General features: G+C 42.5%; 2 protein-coding genes across 3 annotated transcripts in view; one reads left to right on the forward strand and one right to left on the reverse strand.

Moving 5' to 3' along the window:
* Positions 1 to 2145: 2145 nt before the first annotated feature.
* On the reverse strand, positions 2146 to 4941 carry snai2 (snail family zinc finger 2). Its single transcript, XM_061798402.1, has 3 exons — positions 4712 to 4941; positions 4112 to 4639; positions 2146 to 2881 (listed from the first exon to the last, which is right to left on the reverse strand). Exons 1-3 carry the CDS (start codon positions 4788 to 4790, stop codon positions 2700 to 2702), a joined length of 789 nt encoding a protein of 262 aa, XP_061654386.1. The 5' UTR covers positions 4791 to 4941; the 3' UTR covers positions 2146 to 2699.
* Positions 4942 to 8720: 3779 nt separating this feature from the next.
* sntg1 (syntrophin, gamma 1) overlaps positions 8721 to 22515 on the forward strand; it is a 38435-nt gene continuing 24640 nt past the window's right edge. For both annotated transcript variants that reach the window (XM_061796765.1, XM_061796767.1), the window contains exons 1-3: positions 8721 to 9147; positions 20347 to 20539; positions 22107 to 22156. In XM_061796765.1, the coding sequence (XP_061652749.1) occupies positions 22130 to 22156 (27 nt within the window). In that variant the 5' untranslated portion in view covers positions 8721 to 9147; positions 20347 to 20539; positions 22107 to 22129. The remainder of the gene's footprint in view (positions 9148 to 20346; positions 20540 to 22106; positions 22157 to 22515) is intronic.

Raw genomic sequence — 22515 nt, forward strand, 5'->3', positions numbered from 1 at the left:
CATTTTTTTTTTAGGTGTTTGCCCATTTCGGAAACTTTATTGATGAATTTATTTGGAAAATTTCTGGACAATACAGAAAGAAAATCCCAAAATATTTTTGCGGTATAGCTTAAGAAAAAATGTTAGGGCCTTATAAAAAAATAAATAAATAAATGTTTTGAATACTTTAAAAAAAAAATACTTTTCTTTCAATGTTAACAGTTCATTGTAGAAAGATTCACAAAGATTTTTTTTCAGAAAAGAAATCCAACACTCTTCTTGTAAATTTTTTTTCTTTTTTCCCAAATAAAAATCGGACACTCTTCATATAAATGATTACTATTTTCCTACAGAAAATAGGACAATATTATTATGAATTCCAACTTAATTCTTGTAATATGCAAACTTTTTATTGAAAAATCCAACGTAATTGTCATAAAAAATATATTTTTTATCTTAAAGAATTCCAAATTAATTAAAAGAAATCTGCCTTCTTATTAAATTATATTTTTATTTCAATAAGACCCTTTTCTCTAAAAGATGTGAAAAGATCCATGTAAAAAAAAATCCTTTTTACTCTCATAAGATAAACTATTTTCTTAATTTCTTTTTTTAAACTTTATTCCCATAAAATTCAGACTTTTGTTCTTCAAAAAGACCATGTTCTTTTTCCCTCAATATTGTGACATTATTCTCGTTTAGTTGCGACTTGTTTTTTTTTTTTAAAGTACAAAAACAACAATTTTATTTACAATATACATTTGATGACTTCATTGAATTTGATCATTTGAGCAAGTCCAGTACGGATAAAACCATCTACAAGGTCTATTCCGGATCTGCTCGGTTTATATTGAAAGTAGTAATGAGCCCCGCTGCGATATTACGTTATTATTCTTTTGAGTTTTTAAGTAATGCCCTTACATGTGGGAAAGGAGAGCCACAATTGCTGAGGCACTTTTCAGCCATTTATTGACCATTGTGACATTTTTTCCAATACAATTAGCGACTGGAATTTTGACTTGACTTCCGTGCTAACGGAGGTTAGCGATCGACAACAGCGCGTTCCGACTTAAGCTACAAATTCTCGTCATCACGCCGGCATAGGAACAGAACTGTATCGTAAACTGGGGACCAACTGTATTAGCAAAACAGCGCTTCAAAAAAAAAAAAAAGAAATTAAATAAAAAAAAAAAAAAAAAAGGAAGTGGCCCCTCACTCTTCCCTTTTCTATGAGGAGATGTTGTGAATAAGAAAGGAACCTCGCTTGCACCTGCTGCTGCTGATTTCTTAAAATCATGACTTAATTAATGGAAGACTTACTTTTTTTTGTTTGTTTGAAAAATAGAACTTTTCTCATAAAATTACGAGTCGTCAAATTAGTACATTTATTACTCTTTCTGCGTGTGCACGATTATGGCTTCACTTGAAAAACGGGACTTGTAAAGTAAAAACTTTCCTCTCATAAAATTACGCCTTTTTTCTTGAAAAATACGACTTTATTCTCATACCTTGACAACTTTTTGATAGAAACGGTATGATTCTCGTCTGGTAAATGTATGACTTTATTTGCGTGACATTTTCTTCGAAAAAAAACAAAAAAAGACTTCTCGTAAAATAATGATTTTTATTGTCGTGAAATTATATGTATAGGATTATGATTGATGGAAAAAAAAACAAGTCGCTCTGGTTGACAGTTTCTCCCGCTTCACGTATCCGCCGGGCATCAGGAGTATTTTGCTTCATATTAATCTTATAGGTTAACTTGTTACAACACTTGTATGACACTTAGGACTGTTCAAACGCGGAGTTAGGAATTACGACAGTAACGGACTCATTCACTTTCCATTACTTCCTGTGGCAAAAAAACCTTGTTGGACTTTGCAGGTTTGGTTGTTTCCGTTGGAGTGGAAACGGTGCACACAAGTCAGGCTGAAGAAGGCGTCGTGGGCCCTCAAAGCCTCTAACAAGTGTGTGCCGATCAATATCGCGCGTATGTGTTACATTTCAACACGGTTTGATGTGTGCTGGGCCCGGGAAATGGGTCCAGGCTTGATTTTGGGAGCTGAGTCACATCCCCCGTTTGCTTTCGAAACACACTTGGATTAAATATCCTAAAAACACGCAGGATTGTGGCCAACCTCTACACACACACACACACACACAAAATGCCATGAGACTTTTATTTAAGTGTCACGAGAGTATGAAAACCAACCTGCATTGCAGTTTTAATATACAATCATCGCAGTCACGCTTACATTCAATATAGTATCAAAAAATATAAAAGGAAAAAATACATTTTATTGCTGAGTAAAAACTGAGGCACTTTAAAAGGGGGGAACAAAATGATCCCTACGCGAGTGCTGGCAATCTGTTTGGAATGTCTGTGCAAAAATTCAAGTTCCCTAAGTAACAATGGCTTCGGTATTCCCATCGTGTCCTTTAAACTTGATGTGTCCGAGCAAAGTGAAGGCACAGGAGATGTCGTAGACATGCAAAAAAAAGTGCATGAATAGCACAGGTAGTGTGAGTGAGTATGTAAGGCTTGAGACAGGAAGCTATTGCAAAAAACAAAACGTTGAAATGGACCACTGGTCCAAGCAAAAACATTCCCTGACGACGACTTCCGGGCTTGGAAATTTGCTTTCAAAGCAAACAAACAAAAAAAGATATATGTGAAGAAAAACAAGTCTTGTGGTCGCGGAAGAGAGTATCCCGTGCGTTCAGTGTGCTACGCAGCAAGCGGATTCCTCGTGCTTGTGCAGCAGCGACATCCGCGAGAAGGTCTTGGAGCAGTTCTTGCATTGGTACTTTTTCACATCCGAGTGGGTCTGCAGGTGAGCCCTGAGGTTGGAGCGGTCGGCGAACGCCCGCTTGCAGTGGGGGCACGAGAAGGGTTTCTCGCCTGCCAGGAAGTGACACAACAGGAGACCACGTTAAGACACACTGTGACACACACGCACATGTGCAAACATGAAGCATTTTGAAGAGTTGCAGAGGGGGCTCGTGGGCCCTTTGCGCTCCACGAGGGCAGCTTATGCAACTGGAAAAACAAAACTATAACAAAAAAAAAAAAAAGCACAAAAGTTCTCCTCATAAACGCAGCTCAGCATCAGTTAGAATTTCTGACTTGTTCGATTCAGATTATTATTTTTTTTTTCCCTCAGAAAAACAGCTCTCGTAAAATTATGACAATCTTGACGTAGGATGGGGTGAGGATAAAAAAAATACTGATTCTGAAAGGAAACATGATTTGAAAAATGTATTCTTTGTAATTTGCTTACGAACAGGTGTGTGCGGGGGGGAGAGGGGCTGCGTGCGAACTCGGGAAGTTGAGGGGGGGGGGGGCTGCTTAAAACAATACGGAGTCTGAATAGAAAATGATTAAACATAATCCCTTTATTAGCTGGAAACAGGTGCGCGTGGTGGAGGAAAGGTGTGCGTCAACTCTGTCTGGCTTTAAAAAGGGGGTGCGCCACTCAAAATATTGATTCTGAAATCAAACAGGAGTAAACGTAAGGCCTTTTTTTGTCTACCAATGCTTTGGGGGGGGCGCCAACTCTGTCTGGATCTAAAAGGGGGTGCGCCACTAAAAAATATTGATTCTGAAATCAAACAGGAGTAAACGTAAGGCCTTTTTTTGTCTACCAATGCTTTGGGGGGGGGGGGGGGGGGGGGGGCGCCAACTCTGTCTGGATCTAAAAGGGGGTGCGCCACTGAAAATAAATCTTGAACCTGAAACGAAACATGATTCAGTGACTATAAACAGGTTGATGTGGAGGAGGAAGGGGGTGCGCCAACTCTAGATGTTGACGGGGGGGAAGGGGGGGGGTGCACAGATTTTGAAAGGAAACATGCTTTTATATGCTGTCATGCATTTCTGCATGGATATAAATGTGCCCATGAGGGAGGAGGGGGTGCGCCAACTCATTCCAGTGCACCTCCATCATGTTTTACTGTAATTGAACGCCCTTTTGGACTACAGATGAGTATGTGGGGAGTGGGGGGGGGGGGGCGTGGGTTAGAGAAACCATCGGTTTGGAACTTGAACTGAAGGTTTTCTAACAAATGCGGTGCACTTTATAAGAAGAGAAGCGTCGTAAAAGGCCTTCTGGTCCCGCAAGGCTCAACTCACCGGTGTGCGTCCTGATGTGGCCCTGCAGAAGCCAGGGCCTGGAGAAGGCTTTGCCGCAGATTTTGCACACGCACGGCAACGTGTGAGTCCTGATGTGCATCTTGAGCGCGCCCAGGCTCACGTACTCCTTGTCGCAGTATTTGCACGTGAAGCACTTGCGGGCCTGCAGCGCGTCGCAGTGCAGCTGCTTGTGCTTGACGAGTCCCGAGTAGGTCGAGTAGGACTTGGCGCACTGGACGCACCGGAACTTGTCCGCGTCCTGCTGAGGCGGCGGGCCGCCGGGCTCCTCCTCGTCGCTGCGGGGGCTTTCGGAGCCGCTGTGGTCCTTGCATGAGGAGGAGGAGGAGGAGGACGAGAGCGAAGAAGGGTATCCGGACAGCGGGGACAGGTCGCCGGGCTGCAGCGGGGAGAGCGGAAGGCTGCTGGTGGTCCACACCGTGATGGGGCTGTACGCGGCCGGGCTCAGAAACTCCGGCTGGGGGATGACGGGCAGCGGGAGGCCCTTGTACAAGTGCGGCATGAGGAGCACTGAAACGGAAGAGGACAAGTCAGCAAAAGTTGGGCACTTTCCAAAACTTGGCGCGCAAAGTTGCCCCCCACCTGTTGGACTCTCCAGCTCGCTGTAGTTGGGCTTCTTGGCGGAGTTGATGTGCTTCTTGACCAGAAACGAGCGCGGCATTTTCAACGCAACTTCTTGTTCTCTCCCCCTCTTAAACAAGTGAGAAGTAGACGTTAGAAAGCAAAAAAAAAAAAAAAAAAAAAAAGAGAAAGAGACGGAAATCCTGCTTGCTCAAGTCCAGCTGAGGAGAGTCATGTTGGAGGCCGACGAGTGCACTGCAGAGTTGCGCTAAACGCCAGTAAAATAGTCCGGAGATCAGGTGCGAGGGCGGAGCCTCGGCTGCTCGTTTGCATAGCATACAGGCCGTCGCACCAATTAGAAGGCGAGCACGTGCAAGGGGGGCTTGGCGCGCCTTATAAAGTAGTGGGCGGGGCTAGCCCAGTAAAACAGGTGCAACGTTTTGTTGTTGTTGTTGTTGTTGGCAAGAACGTTCGCGAGGCAGGAGACAACGAACCAAGAACATGAAAGCAAAAAAAAAATGAAAAAAAAAAGGGCTTGGACACTTTTTCACTCAAAATACTTTTTCACTTGTACTCGAGTAAAAGTCTAAATCATTTTACGTTTGCTTGTACTATAGACAAAAGCACAATTAACTTACAAAGGTAATCTACCAAAGTGATAGTACAACTACTTGAACAAGTACTTGTACATAAGTACAGAAGTAAAAGTACAACTACTTTATACTTTTACTCAAGTCCAAGTAAAAGTATGTGTACGAAATTCCCTCTCGTAGATTTGCATCCACTCACAGCAAAGTGATTGAGTCTATGTTCAAACACAGTGCACTTAAGTTTTTTTCCCTCTTTTATTTTTCTCTAGACACTTTTAATTACTACTTTGATGGCATTTTGCAAAAGTACAAATAAGTCAACAACAACAACAAAAATCTGTTCCAGTAAAGTTTTGTCACAGTTAGAATAGAGTTAACCTAAATACAAGTGTCTAAAAATGTTTTAGCTCCTCAAAGTAATTGTACTTTTATTCGAGTAGATTTGTGTATACACTTTTCCTGCGTTATTTGCAGCCTCCAGTGGCCTGATTTTTTTTTGCCTCTTTTTGGTCACATCGGCTTGCACTGCATCCCATAATTCGATAGCTTTCCTACGATACTACACACATATTAGGACGCACTTTCTTTGTATATGCGCTGTTGACGTGCATCATCCGCATTGTCATTCGGCGAATGCAGCACATTCCCCAGCCGCTAATGCAATAAGGCGTTTGCTCCTTGAAATGCAAATGTTAAAAAAAAAAAAAAAAAAAAAAAAGTGCACCCCCCCCCCCCCCCTTCAAGGTCAGACATGATAATGATATTAGTCCCCCCCCACTCTGCTTGCTGGAAGTGAACATTAAAGTGGAGCAAAGTTGGCGGTCGACGCCCCCTTGTGTTCAACTTCTGGGGGGCGTTTGAAGAACATCTGAGCTGCTGGTGAAGAGGCAAAGATATGGTGGGGTAAAAAATAAAATAGAAAGTCAAGAAATGGCTGAGCTGTGCTGATGTGGAGAAGCCAGATCCTCAGCAGATAGGCAAAGCCCTCTTAAGCTCATTGTGAACCCTATCTCGAATCTTTGCAACGGAATATTGCACATAACAAATAGTTTGCCTTGCATGAATGATAGAGGCGAGGGAAGGTGATCGTAATAACGTCAGGCTTCCACTGAGAGTAAAGTCAAGAAATCAATATCGTGCGTCCGTTGGCGTGCGAGCGTCCCCCCGATTGAAAATGCTCTCAATGCGCTTTCTGCATTCAGAGCGACGCTGGGAGTCGTCCTGAAGACGACGAGGCACGGAGCACATGTCATCCTAGTAACGCTCAAAAGTGCAGCCGCTTGTTTTGACACCTCACAACAGAGGAGGCCTCGTCCTTGGCCTCCTCCGCTGCATTTCCAATGGAGACTACTATAGCGCATTTGCATAAAACTCGAAGCTTTTTCATGATAACTGTCACCTTGCACAATAGAAATAATCACAAGGACTAGAAATGATCCACAAAGTAGCAAAATATTCCACTGCAAGCGCACACGCAACGTTCGTCAGATAAGTGATGCGAACGCTCCTCGTCGTAATCGACATCTTGCACAATAGAAATAAACGCCACATCTAGAAATGAGCCACAAAGTCAAAAAAGGCCCACGGCACATTCGATCTCATATGCACACGCGCAAAGTACGTGGCACACGAGTAATGCGATTGCGTCTCTCATTATGTTTGGCCATTATAATGGTCGCCTTGCACATCTGAAATAAACAAAACGACCATAAATAATCCACAAATAAAAATATCGTCTACTGCATGCTCACTCATGTTCGTGGGAATCATACAATTAATGCGAGTCAAGTAAATTATTAATGACAATGTAACCTTGTACAATAGAAATGAACCGAACGTTTAGAAATAATCCACTAAGTATCAAAAGTCCATTGCGCACTCGAGTGTTCCTCTATATTTGCAAAGTAAATGTTACACAATTCATTCAATTGCTCCTCTCGACAGTTATTGAGGACAGCATCACCGTGCGCGAGAGAAATCAACAGAACGACTAGAAATAATCCACATAAAAGTCCACGGCACACTTGGCCATGTACAGTGGGTACAGAAAATTTTCAGACCCCCTTAAAATTTTCACTCTTTGTTACATTTCAGCCATTTGTTAAAATCTATATAAGACCTTACAGCTCACAATGCATGGCAAAGCAAATGAGAATCATGAGGTCAAAGGAACTGCCTGAAGAGCTCAGAGACAGAATTGTGGCAAGGCGCAGATCTGGCCAAGGTTACCAAAAAATATTTCTGCTGCACTTAAGGTTTCTAAGAGCACAATGGCCTCCATAAGCCTCAAATGGAAGAAGTTTGGGACGACCAGAACCCGTCCTAGAGCTGGCCGTAAATGATAATGCAATCACTCCACTGGCCTGAAATTCATGATAATCGTTGCCTTGCACATTAGAAATAAACAAAGGCGCTTTAAACAATCCACACACAAAAAAAAAAAAAATATATATAGTCCATTGCATGCTCGGGCATATGTATAACATTTGTGTCATTTCCATACTCTTCCTTGTTATTCATCATAAGGGCCACCTTGCACAACAATAATGAACCATAAAAATAAATCCATAAAGTAAAAAAAAAAAAAAAAAAAAAAGTTAACAGCGTGTTCAACCTTTCAATCTTCGTGTCCTCTAATTAATACGATTGTTCCGCATAAAACCGACAACACACAATAAAATTAAACACGATGACTAGAACTAATCCACAAAGTCAACAAATAGTCTGTGGTACGCTCGGCCTCACGCCCAACGTATGCATCGTATGTTCTTAATTATAACGATTGCTCCTCTCCCTATTATTCATCTTGACCATAAACCCCCAAAAATTATATAAGATATTCATAACTGCCACCTCACTTGAAATAATAAACTAAAAATAATCCACCAAAAAAAAAAAAAGTCCACGGCATACTTGGTCACATACGTGTCATATAATTAATGTGATCGCTCCTCATAATAAGCGCCACCTTGCACAATAGAAATAAACTGAATGACTAGAAATTCAAAAAACAAAGCTTAATTAAATGGCCAACACTTTTGTGAAATGTGTTAGATTGAAGCTGAAAGTCTACACTTCTTGATTATTTATTTTATATCTATATATTTCCCCCCATTGTGAAATCCATTGTGGTGGTGTTGTAAAGGTTAAATCGTTGAAAACTCCAAGCACTTCTGAACTAGATAGATGCTATAAGATTTTGCATGCACACACACTCTCTTTCACACACGTAGAACCGCAGTGGACGCACTGCCGGTGTGTGCGTATTTGTGCGCGCGCGTGTGCGTGTGCGTGTGCGCCGAGATCTTTGCGCGTCTTCGGTGCGCCTGTGATGCGGGACGAGCGCCAAACGTCCCCAAACTGCGCAGGATTACAGCAAGAAGAAAAAAGGGGGTTTGGGTGGGGTGGGGGGGGGGGGTGGGGTGGGGTGGGGGGACGGGACAAAAGTGGACCCACGCGTGTCACGCTTTCCCGATTAAGCGTGGACCAGCGCGGGCCAAGCCAAGCGACTGGACGGAGGCTGAGGCGCCGATCCCCGGCTTGAGTCGCCTGCTGGCGGCGCGAGCGACGCGAGGGAGGTGGCGAGCGGAGATGTGGATGGCCAGCGAGCCCTCGGAGAGCCTTTAAGCCGGCGGAGATGCAGTAAAATCGGATCCGGTGCGCGGGTTCCTGGCCTCCTCTCTCCACCGCTCCCATCTTCCATCTCTCCCGTTGTGTTCGGAGGCTGAGGCGAGCGGAGCGGGATGTGGGCGATGCTGCCACAAGGGATGCATTGTGGCTTGGCTGAGATGCTCCGGAACACCCGTTGCATGCATTGATTTCAAGAGCAAAAGCAGCCTAATAGGACGTCAGCACCTGCTCTATCAGGTAAGATCATTTGGGATTATTTTAGCAAACACTCATCAATCATCACACACTTGCCTTGATGCTGCGCTAGAGTGGGAAGCATGCTCCCTGTCAGGTGGATAATGAAGCACATCAACCGTACACTGTAGGTGTGACTTCACTTCGTATTTCATTGCCGTTTGTTGCGCATATGTGGGCTGTTTGTGTTCGGAATGCGTGCAAAGCGACGCTTCGGCACTCCTGCATGCATGGGGAAGGCTGCTTGCAGGAGGGAGGAAAGGTGTGGGGTCCAAAGCTGCTCAAATCTGTGGTGTGTCACATGATTTCTGTTGCTTCGCGCCCGGTGCGACGGATCCGGGATAAAGGCTGGCTTTCCCCTCTGCTCGTCGGTGATTGGGCTTGACGCATTTTGTCCCTTAAGACGCCCTGCGAGAGTTGCAAATCCATGATTTTATTGTATTTTTTTTAGCATTGTCCCCCTCCCCTGGGGAGCTGAGCTTGAGCAGAGTTTGTGTGTGTGTGTTGGGGGGGGGGGCGGGGGGTCGTAGGTCAGGAGCAATCAGCGTGATGCCCTGGATATTTCGCAAAGACGCGCCATTGACCGCCCCCAACTCTTATTGTCGCCCTCTTCTCAATCAAAAAGTGGAAAATGAGGCGATTCTCCCAACGTGTGGAACAGTGTGAATTCGACGCTAATCGGACCGAGAAGAGTGTCACCAAGTTTCCCCTCCGACCGGCGTGATCAATGGCCGAGCGAGGAAACCGACTCGACAAAAGAGCTACACCGCACTTTATCTTTTCCCGCTCGCCTAATCGATAATCTCTTGTTGCCTCCGCCGCTTCCCCTGGACCCCAGCTGGCTCGTTAAAATTCCAGACTACTTTAATCGCCTTAAAGATACAAGTGGGATAGGTTGTCTGACGGCAGCAAGGGTACGCATCAATTATGGATGGTAGCGCATTCCTAGAATTGCTTTATAACTGCCTATAAACGCCACAGGCTGGCGGCAAAGCCTTACTTTTCTATTAGACAAAGCGATGGCCTGACTAAATGAATCTCCTCCCTTCGCTTCAACACAATTCCTTGGCAACAAGGTGCCACAAGATGGCGCCAAAGCAATATCTCTACATCACACATGACTGCGCCCTGTGCTCATAGGCTAGTTTTTCAGCGAATAACAGAGGATAGAATCCCCCAAAAAGTTCAGCGAAAAGATCAACAGATGCATTTTTGTGTAGCGGATATAAGGGGGAACGGTGAAATGTTTCCCGTCAAGAGTATAACTGAAATGGAAATAGTCAGTTTTCAGGGTTAAACATACCCAAAAAAGCCAGAGTCGAACCACCCTCAACGGGAGTTCTCTGGAGATTTGCTACAGAACGTCGCTCTTGACATTTGGAACAATTTTCCCAAAGAAAATAATAGAAATAAATAACACCTCAGCAACAAGCATGCAGTTAATCCTTCGATGTTCACTGAACTGAGGTCTTGTGCAGACAACTAACTTCTATTGCGATGTCATGCGTGATGGCAGTCCATCTTGCAGAATAAGTGTCCACCACCTCCTCAAAAAGCCAAAGAGAAAGCAAAAACTAGAACTTCAATTTCTCCCATAAGAAATCATGATTCATTGTAGGGTCCAAACTGTCACCAAAAAAGCCTGAAAACGCCAAAGAAAAAGTAAAACCAACCAACCTTGTTCTTTGCTACCGTCAACTGACGTCTTGTGCGGTATGCTAACGTCTCATACTCTGAAATTTTGCACGACTTTAGTCACATATTTTCCGTCGAATTCACCCCGAACACCGAAGATTACACCTACAGGAAGTCAAAATACAGGGGTTGTTCTTTTACGACAGAGTTCTGCTTCTACGGTGGCGACGTAACCCATGTTTGTACATTTTCTGGGAACGCGCCATAGTCTACCACTAACCTATGCTAACAAAGTAGTAAAGTCACAATTATCGGAAACATTTCCATGAAAAACATTTCGAGGCCATGAATTTTGAATCAAATGAAAAACAACAAGCACGGCGGTAACCGAGTGTGCCTTCTCGTGCCGCAGGACCACATACTCTTACGCCGCTCTACAAGCTAGTTTTTTTTCTGTTTGTTTGTTTTTTTGTGGGCTGGTTGTAACCTTAAATCCTAATCCCGAAACCCGTCGTAAACCGAGGACTCCTCTCTCAGGAGCTGGAACAGCTTCCTGATTATGGCGTATCATTTCACTTCAAGGTGTTCGATGGGCGGCTTCCACACTAAATCTAACCAATCACACTTTAATGGACCTTTTATGGGCCTTCCCGAAACTGTTCCCGCAAAGTTGGGAATTAAATCTGTCCTAAATATCCTGGTAAGGTGAATAATGAATATTCATAAGGCTAATTTGGTTCTGGAAATTGTACAAACAGAAGTCTCTGAGCCAAGTGAAGATCCCTATGGTCTACATTAGCATCGATCGTAGCATGAAGGGCAGACATGGACTCCTTCAGTATGACCCAAAACAACATGAGAGCCACTGCGGCCGAGGAGCAGTTGGGAGGTTGCACTGCCGGACGCCTTCGTCGCCATCTAACCTCAGAGCTCTCCCGGCGAGAGAAAAATGTCCTTTCGGGTTTTATAGCAGGTCAGCGCGTGTCCACGCTCCGCATGTCCAAGTCACGGCGGCGAAATACGCGACTGTCAGTGGCCCGTGGCCACAAAAGTCACACGATCGGGAGGCCAATTAACCCGGCTTAGCAGGGAGCGACGGCTAATGAAGGGAAAGCGCCGACACCGGTCAAGGCAGCAGCCTCATCTTCATGCGCCTGGCGTGCAAGCGCTGCTTTGGAGGTGTGTGACAGCAATTAAGAGATGGATTATACACATTCACACAGTAAAACCGATTTTTTTGTACATTTTAACTGTTTTTTTTTTTTTTTTTTAAATATGAGTGATGACACAAAAATACACATAAGGATTTGGTATTGTAAATATTGAGCAAGTTTACATTTACTATTGTCGGCACCTACTGTTTTCCGATCAGGAAAAATCATTCATAACACACCACGCACCACAGGATTATCGCTCAGGATAATCGTTTAGAGACAATAAAGGCTGACTTTCATTGTAAGGGATTTTGGCCCGATTGTTGAAATATGCATAAAGTGAACCCCACATATTTGCTAATTCACCTATTAGTGGATTTTTTTTTTTGGGGGGGGGGGGGGGGGGGGGGGAACCTGTCCTCCGTTCTTCACTGTTTTTGTGCTCAGGCTAAAGCAATAAAAGCCATGCATTGTAATGCATTAAATAATAATTGTAATAATAATAGTAAATGGAGTGAATCACATCGTAACTATGGTAAAAGGTTTGTACTATTGCTTTGTATCGTAATTGGATGGACTTTTATTGTATTGCATCTTAACTGGAGAGAATCATATGGAATTGGAATTGGAATTGATGCATTGTAATTGGAGTAAATCCTATATTACATAGCGACTGGAGAGAATCATATTGTATCGTAAATTGAATTAATCATGTCTTATCGTAATTGGAATGAATCGTATCGTAATTACAATGAACCATATCGTATCGTAATTGGAGTAAATCATAGCGGATCGTCATTGGAATGAATCGTATCGTAATTGGAATAAATCATATCGTATCATAATTGGAATGAACCATATCATATCGTACCGTAATTGGAATAATTTGAATCCTATATTATCATATCGTAATTGGAATGACTCATATCATATCATATAATTGGAATGAATCGTATCGTAATTGGAATGAATCGTATCATATCCCATCTTCATTTTTCTGAACCATATTGTATCTTAATTGAAGTATCAAAAGTATTGCTTTGTGATCTTGTGATGGCTTGGTGCAGAGGAACTAGGTTTAAGTGAGTTGAGGAGCTTGATTTAAAGAAAAATAGTACTTCTTGTGGCATTTTGGTGCCAATGAACTATGTTGAAGTTGAGGAACTTCATTGAGACAAAAATGAATTCATTATAACCCTATTTATGAAGGGTGTCAATTACTCGCAGTTTTTTTTTTTTTTTTTTTCCTATTCAGGGTTCTGTTCGTATCCCCTGCAAATAGTGCGGGAACATTTTAGAATGTGAGAGACCTCCCACACAACAGGGAAAAAGATCATTGTTGCTACTCTTGTCGTCTGTGGTGTACTCGAGGTCCGCCAAATCTTTGGGGTAGTACCAACATTAGCATTATCATTTACGAATGTCATCCCTGACCATTTTCTAAATAGATCGGAAATGAAGACTCACTCTTAGCACACCATAAAGCACCAGATAATTGCTCATGATCATCTTTTAGAGACAATAATCAATCGTCGCTGACTTTGCTCAAAAAGTGAGGGAAAATGCTCAAATTAGGCCTGATTATCGGCACGTGTGTACCTTAGTTTACACAAAGACGATACACAAGTGCTGCTTTACAGCATGTCTGTATATACTGTAAATATCAGCTACTCAGTATTTGCCTCTCGTTCCAAGCAGCTCAGGGAGCAAAAATACCTCTTAACACACCACAGGATAATCCATGCATCCATTTTCTGTTCTGCTTATCCTCACAAGGGACGCAGGGGTGCTGGAGCCTATCCCAGCTATCTTTGGGGAAGAGGCGGGGTATACCCTGAACCGGTCGCCAGCCAATCGCACGGCACATGTAAACAAACAACCGATCGCAGTCACATTCACACCTATGGGCAATTCAAAGTCTTCAATTAACCTACCATGCATGTCTTGGGGATGTGGGAGGAAACCCGATTACCTGGAGAAAACCCATGCAGGGCTTGATTTGAACCTCGATCCTCAGAACCGTGAGACAGATGTGCTAACCAGTCGGGCACCGTGCCGCCATCCACAGGATAATAGCTCAGAATAATCTTTTGGAGACATCTGATTATCAGTCTTTTGGAGATTGACCGAAGGGGGGGAAAAAAAATGCTCAAATTTGGCTCGGTTATCGGTATGTGTTCGCCTTGCTCGGCCGTGCCCCTTCCCCTCAATAAAGATTGACTACGCCATTTCCATGCAAGCAACCACTTGAGCTCACGTGATGAAGGCCAAGAGTCGAGAGCATTTCGGCTAAAGTAGCGCCGCCCGCTAGCAGCTCCAGTCTTGATGGAAAGCGAGCATTGTGCGCTGTAAATTGCGCTATTCACTCGCCCGCCATGGAACTTCGTCAATTCACTCAACCTGCGAGGAGTCAAATAGCCCCAAGAAGCAATTAACCCAGATTGCACTTGTGCTTATGATCGCAGAACACATCTTATGTGCAGCCTGTTGAGTGAAAGCGTTGTTCGATGAAAGGCTCGTTTACGCTCTGCGTCGGATACGCGTGCTAGGGTTGTGGGGGGAGAAAAAAAAGACTCAGATATGCTTCGATGCATCATTATAATTGTCTGCGATGTGAAGGCCCAGTTTGGAAAAACAGTCACGGATCTCATTTCAGATACATTTACGATGCATGTGTCTTTTTAAAACAGGGCACATCACAGAAACAAAGTTTGGTTACATTTGGGATTGATTGTATCAGATTGAATTATACATATTTTAATTGGAGTACATCTCATTGCATCGTAAGTGAAATGAATTATATTGCATTGCATTTCAAATGGAGTGACTTGTTTACCATCATAATTGGAGTTATTCTCTTTTTTGGGGGGGAGAGAGGGGGGGGGGGTGAAGCATAGTCTAATTTTAATCTAAAAAAAAAGAAATGACATTTTCGTCAAAAGACTGAATACAACTAAATCCAAATTTACTGACAAAATGAATAATGCTGTTGACAAAGGCAATTTCTGTAAACAATCCTTGTTTAGGTTGCGCCTTCTTTTGGTATAAAAGCCAAAGAAAAAGCGAAATACATTTGTAACATTGATTTGAAGTGGAAGTTTAGAGGCCAATTCTTCCTTAAAGGTGTCGCGAAACGTATGAATTATATGATCTCAGGAGTTTTCATCTTTAAAGCTTCCACTACACTGTACCTCATTTCCAAATCAGGATGAAGTATTCATGCTGTATTTTCAAATATAGATGAATTCAAATGGCTCTTCCGGGAATGAAAAGTTACAGCCATTCATTGATATGTATGTGAGCTCTTTACATCTTCGGGCACGTGAAAGAAAAAGCCCAACTTCACACTTGCTGCTTGAATCGTCAATCAAATGTACATTTAGCTTCACGTGCGCCCCGAGATGAGTCGGCGAGCTCTAATTGGCAGGCCGATTGAGGGATGGTTGAAGGCATGTACGTTTTGCCGCGGCGCAGATGTGTCCCTCCGCTCTTTTCTGTGTCGCCTTCAGCCCTTTGGAATTTTTTTCAAGCACTCCCCTCGCAGAAGCGGCGCCGCTTCCCGGCCCTGTTTCCCGGTCCCGGCTGCTCGGGCCTCGCCGCGCGTATTTACACACGGGATGTGTTTGCACAGACGCAGTGGAGTAATTAGGATGCTATTTAGTGGCACATTACAAGGCTTTGTGCTCATTTGTTTCTGATAACACGATTAAGACGCCCAATCCGTTTAGCAACGGACCGTCATCTGTCACAGTTATCAGATGCTTCCAAGTGTACATTGAACATTAAGTGTCGGACAAAATATATCACGATTTGTTGACATCTTTTTATACAAAGGTAGACATGGCGACAATTAAAAAAAAAAAACCCTGGTCACTTTTGCTTTGTTTTATTACAGATAGTGCCAACAACCTGTTTTAAACCAATTGTAAAGGTACAAGGGTAATACTGCAATCTTTCCAGAATAAAACAATTATATCTATTTTTTTCAAGATTAAACTTTAAATGAAGCTCAGATCTAAACTCGACAGTTTAAGACCTGACATCGCTGTCTCAAAAATGGAGTTGATTGCTTTGACTTTGTGTCAGTAAATCAAATGCGAACAACAACAGATTGTATCCATCCAAGCGGTACGGCCAGAGCATGGATTCGAACCTCCAACCTCAAAACTGTGAGGCAGATGTGCTAACCACTCTTCCGCCACACCAAACTGATTTCAACTAGCTTTAAAAAAAGTTGTAAAGCCAAAAGATCAAAGTCGTAATGTTAGAAGGTCATATTTTATTTTATTTATTAAGAAAAAATGTTAATGCAAGTTATTAAAAAAAAATGTTTGGATGGTTGAGGTGAAAAGAATTATAAAAAAAAAAAAAGAAAAAAAACTTTAGGGATGAAAAAAAAATGTTGAATACCTGTTGAAATGTTGAAAAAAAAGGGAGAAAAATAAGCAATCCCAAAAAATTCTTGACAAAAAAAAAGTCAGTATTTGGGGGAAAAAAAATGTATTTCATGAACATAAAGTCAAAATTCCCACATGAACCTAAACGCAACAGTTGGAGAGGAACTACATCTGGAAAGATATCATTAAATATTTAAAACACCTTTGGTGACAAGATCAAACAAACGCTGTTGTAGAATTATTACACATTGTAAGTTTATGATGATTTCAGTTACAGTACAACTATTACACTGTAATAGCTGAAATGTAACATTATCGCTGGCAAATATTATGATACCGCCATTGTGAGTTAGTCTCCGATTCCCACCACGACTCAACATGAGGTCCGCAATATGACTGGTGTTGCTTCCAACTGGGATGAAGTTAAACAGAGGGGCTGTCAATAAAAAGGCCCAAGAAAGAAGAATGAGGACATTTGGGATCACGCAAAGTCGCTTTACCTGCGTCCTGGATGAAACCAAGAAAATCTTTGGTCTTATGGGGAAACTGCTGACTCGGAGTGTCCTCACCTTGTGTGTGGAGAATGCGACAAGTTGATATCTCCTGGCGGAGGGCATGCATCACAGTCAGGAAGGCCAAGAGCTCAGCCTATAAATGAGTGTGCTAATTTACTGCTCTGCCCATCACTCAACATGTACGCGGCGCCCAGAGGGGCGACGCGGGAGCTTCGTGACGCGCTCCTATTTTGATAAATGCTCTCGAAGGACTGAACGCGCGACGAGAGACTTCTTCTTCGTCTCGAGCGAATGATCGATCCGAGCGTCGTCTTCCTGAGCAGGAGGCGGAGAAACAGATGTACTCGGGAGCAAAGGCCACAAAGGATGAAATGCGTCGGAATCGATTCATTGATTTGTTTTTGGTTGAGATTCCTGCCAACTGTGTGAAATTTGTCGATTCATCTTGAAGTAACTCACCTTTTTGCTAAGACACACCCCCAAAACACAGACTGGCCAATCACAGCAGCGCACAGAACAGGTCCGAAACTTGCCTCCGTTGAATTCAATTATACATTTTCATATTTTTTTCCCAAGTTTTGCTTTTCAAAGGTAATCAAGCAGCACAGCGGAGTAGCAGTTAGCCCGCCTGCCTCAAAGTTCTGCGGCTCAGGGTTTGAATCCGTCAAGTGACGCAGGGGTGAGTCCGCAGTGCACCCTGCTTCACTTGCCCAAAATAAATGTCAAAATTCCCACATGAACCGAAACACAACAGTCTAAGCCTGTGACTACTGTCTCTTAGGATTGTGAAATGTTATTAAACATTGGTAAGAAAAGACCCCAAAAAATAAAGAAATCCAAATGTCACAGATGCTTAATTGCACCGCCAACATTTCCTTGCCGACTGATAGGAAAACAAACTGCAATTTTGTGTCTCTCAGTATTTGATACAATGAAAGCCCTGAAGTTCCTTCAAATGTTCATATTTTATGAGTTATGCTATCATTCTTCTTTTCTTTTGTCATCAGAATTGTGCATCAAATGGTCAACCTGTATCTCGCAGACACAGAAAGCCACTTAAGTTCCTGCAGAAAAAGGACCATTTCCAGCTAAATTTGATTATGTTACTGCAACTAAAATAACATGCAGTCGAGCGCAGACCAAGGCCAAACAATCCTAAATGGATTCAGAATCATTTTTAATCATTAAGCGACACGCTTTATTATCTGATACAGAAAGTAGGACAAATGTTGACATTTTAACAATGTTCGCAAAAAAGAAAGGAAGAAACAATTGAGTTGCAAATACAATGCATCTAGAAAGTATTCACTTTTTCCACATTTTCTTATGTTACAGTCTTATTGCAAAATGGAATTAAGAGAATCCCCACCCCCTCAAGATTTTTGTCAAAACACCCAATAATGAGTGTGTTTTAAACAATGTAAAAGTGGGACTCTAGATACAAAAATCATTGTACTCGGCTTCACAGTTCTTCATTTGAAAATATTTGTATTTATTTATTTTGCACAACAAATGCTAGCTGTAATGACTATTACACATCAGAAAAACACGCATGAAAAGAAGTGCCAAACCACGGTTCGGCCGCATCGCTCTGTGTGCGGCAGCCTTTGGCTTTTTTAGCGTTAGCGGACGCCAACGCTAAAAAAGCCACGGAAGTCACGGAAATGTCCCGCGTACCGTCTCTCCACTGTGTCAGACGCAACATGGCCCTGGCAAAATTGGTGGCACTGCAAATACCTGATGGAGTGTTTGTAAAAAAGAAAAAAGAAAAAAGAAAAAACCCTCCGAAGGTGACTCAAAAGGCATCAAAAAGTCTGTTCAATCTTTGCATTCAGATACATGACGTTTGTTTTGATACGAGCTTTCGCTCACATCCATCACACAAGCTGCCGCTTCTGCACGACGCACTTAAAACACCGAAGCACATCGCAAGCTCGCCACATCACAGTTGCCCACTGCTCTGTATACATTATAGTACGCCAGAGCGGGAATTTAGTCATTGATTTCCCTGCCAGATACGTCCACACCAAATCAATGTTTTATACTTTGATCAATAAACCATTAAAAACTTCAACGTAAGAGAATTGAGGACTGCTGCTGTTGTTTTTTGTTGCATCGAACGCAGCCAGTGCAATCCGGTTATTGAGCAGCTGAGTCCAGTATGATTCGGGAGCTTTTTGCGGGACTACAGCAAATTACTTTTGAACTCTTTGTAGGAAAACGGAACACATCGAGTCATTTACTAATGAGGCAGTAGAAGTGCATAATTTCTCTGAGCCAATCAGATCGAAAGGGATCAGGGCTAGTATTTAGATTACAGCTATTTGGGTTAGGGTAGGGGTAAAATATAAGTTTAGGATTAGGAGTAAAGGATATGGGTTAGCATTGGGGGCAAGGGTTTGGGGATACATCTTGGATTAGGGTTAGACTGGTTTGGGCTGTTATGCTAGGGCAAAAGGTTCATTTTTTGGGGCTAGGATTATGGTCTGAGTTAGGGCTGGGATTAGTTTTAGGGTTTGGCAATGGGATTTGGTTTAAATTCAGGTGCAGAGTTTGGTTTAGGACAAGGATTCAAGGGTAGGGAACAGTGTTACAGGCTATGGCTAGGATTGGGGTTAGAGGTGGAGTGAGGGCCTTGATTCCTGAGGGCCTGCACGCGTTTTGTTTTCGGGCTGCGGTTAGAGTAAGTGCCATCATGGTAAAATTTACACAATGTTTGTCCAGGTGTTAACTAGTGACATTTTCAAGTATGTTATTAACCATGCAAGGCAGAAGAACCACTGGAGGACTAAAACCCAGTCAAACAATTTTGTTAGTCCTAATTAAACTTTGATTGAAAACAAAAATACAAGTGAGGTTTTTCCAGCAGACGAGCAGAGCTGTCACCTCCCTGTATGAAAGCTTATGAGTTTGACTTTAACACATGATTAATATTTGAGGGCGTCCCTGGGCTGTTTGGTTAAGGTCATCGCTTTACATTTCAGTTTCTATTCACCTCAGCTCCTCTGCAGATCGCTCGCTCCTGATCCACGTGGGACTCAGACATATACATTTGCAAATTCTATTAAGGCTTCTCTTGCTGTATAATAATCAGGGGAGGATGGTTTATGCATGAAATGTAGTTTGGACTAGTGTATTTGTTTCTGTTTTTGTTTTTTTTGATTGTTGTTTGTTTTTATTCATGCTGTAAAGCAGTTACGGTGGCGGCGACGTTGCCTCTCATCAGAAAGGTGGCCTGCAGCCAGCAATGCATCCTAACAAGCTGCGCGCATTGTTCTTACAAAATGCAATAATATGAGCTAATTGCATTTTGACAGGGTGTTACAGGCCAGGCATTCTTCTCCAGAATGAAGCTTGCTCTGAAATCTCATGTTCTTGTTCTTGCATCTGGTTCAACAACCGTTCTCCTCCCATCCATTCTGAAGCGTTAAATCAGCAACAGTCACTCTCGTTTCCTCTCCGGAGAATTTACTCTTTTTCTGATTCTGCTTCTTATCGCAGGTCCTCACCTGCAAGTGCCCCGGAATGAAGCCCTGAGGTACGCCCACCCCCGCCAACCTCCAAGCCTGTGAACACCGCCTCCATCAGGGATGTGGACAGGCCCTCACGCAGCAACGCCACTCTGATCTGGGATCAGCTGGGTGTTCGATGGCCTGATCTCCACATCAAAACAGTTGGGGGCCTTTCTAGTGAAGTGAGTGTCCCTCCCCTGGGGCCCACGGGAGCCGCTTTTTGTGTTCCGGTTGTTGAGTCAAGTGGCAGTCATGTCTGATTAAAAGTGAGCGGGGCCGTTTCTGCAAATGAGACACGGTTCAGATGTAGCAGCGATGGCACTTCAATGGCGACGTTCTTTCCCACTCGAGTACAAAAGAACAGTTCTTTTATATGTGGGGAGAAATGGATTGAAACATTTATTAGGACGCCTTACTCTCACCTTCTGCTATCATAAATTATTTCTTGCTGCTTCACGGTTTCTGCTTTTCTCCTGAGGTTACCCGCTGCTCATTCTGGGGAGTAAAATTTTCAAAAGAAGAAAAAAAATCTAGTAGACGAGCTAGTTTTTTTTAGTTTGACTATTTTTTATATCACATATACTGTATGTGTGTGTGAATGAACAGATCGTTGTGCGACAAACAAACAAAAATAATGTGTGTTTAATGGAAATTCGCCAGAGCAGGCTGCTACATTTGATCTGAGAATAATGTTTTGATGAAGCAGCATTTAGCTCATTGGCCAAGCTTGTTTTTTTGTGCCCGATTGCGGGCAACTGTAAAATGTTAAATGTTATGTTCAAAAGACGAGTTGTGTTTCGTATCCAGCAACTGAAACAGCAGGTGCTGTATTTGTCCGAAAACGTTTTATGCCCTTTTACGTGCAATTAATATTGTTCTAAACATTATTTGAAGCTGTATCAACGTGACCATGACTTTATACAGTTATCGGAAGTTGTTTGGCTGTAAAGGGTCCAAAAAAACTTTGTGCTCCACACTCAATGTGTGGCATTCAACATTTCTGTGTGAATTGTTTGTTTTCGCGAATCATATGTATACTTTCTACTTTAAAATATTGAATTGAAAAATAGCTTGTAGTTGTAGTTATTTACAACATTCAATCCTTATACTGTATAAAGTGCTGCTGTGCTTTCATCTGTTAAAAATGCGATATTTCTACAAATTCTTTAATATATACAGGTGTGTGTCAATAAATTAGAATATACAGAGTCGAAAGGTTAACGGAGTTCAGCAGTTCCATTCAAAAAGTGAAACTCCAATATTATCCATATTCATTAAACACATGGTAAACTACTTTTTAGCAGGCCGAGCTCAGATAAGCGGGAGCAAATGGATGGATTTTGACCTAATTTCCATGTTAAAAAATCATTTTGGTTGATTTGTAATATTATCATTTCTTGAGATGGTGAATTAGTGGTGTTTGTGTGCTGTAAAAACATTATGTCATGAAATATGTCAGTCTGTGTGTAGTGAACCTCTATAATTAGTTTCCCACATTATTCTAATTTATTGAGATGCACCTTTCTATTTATTTACAGTATATCCATCGATATAGTCTAACTATTCTGCGACATGCAAGTGTTTTTAAAATCCTTGAATAAGACGTTTCCTGAGTTTTTACGTCACATTTCAATGAAGTGTCAGGCCTCCTTTGTAAGTGCCGTTACTGGTAACAAAGCCAGTTTAAATCGGCTGTGGGCTTTTGCTGCAGCCGCTTTTATAACTCTGTTGTGTTTCTCTCCTCTGCAGAATCCCTCACTGCGCGGTAGCACATGGATTTCAAGACCTCAAATGAAGAGGTTGGTAGCATTTAATCAATCTCTGCCAATGGAGAGCATTTAGTTTCCCCCCCCCCCCCCCCCCCCCCCCCCTTTCTCCTTTTACAAGTGGCTAATGCAGGGAAGTGTATATATATCGTATTCCCGCAAATAGTGGCCCGGGGGCTTTTATTTACTCAACTGTGGCGAAGGCGTCTATTAGGAGGCAGGTCCTTATTTTGGGAATACTATTAAACAATGTTAGTGGTGTCTTACAATTTATGTCAAGTAAAAGTGGAGTTTGAAAACAAAATAAAGAGGAATATTATGGAGACACGCAGAGAAACATCACAAATCGAGGCACACTGGGCGGAACCAATAAGTCGTGCAGCTCCCCAACA

Source organism: Phyllopteryx taeniolatus, chromosome 14 (assembly GCF_024500385.1).
Source record: "Phyllopteryx taeniolatus isolate TA_2022b chromosome 14, UOR_Ptae_1.2, whole genome shotgun sequence".
Classification (NCBI taxonomy): Eukaryota; Metazoa; Chordata; class Actinopteri; order Syngnathiformes; family Syngnathidae; genus Phyllopteryx; species Phyllopteryx taeniolatus.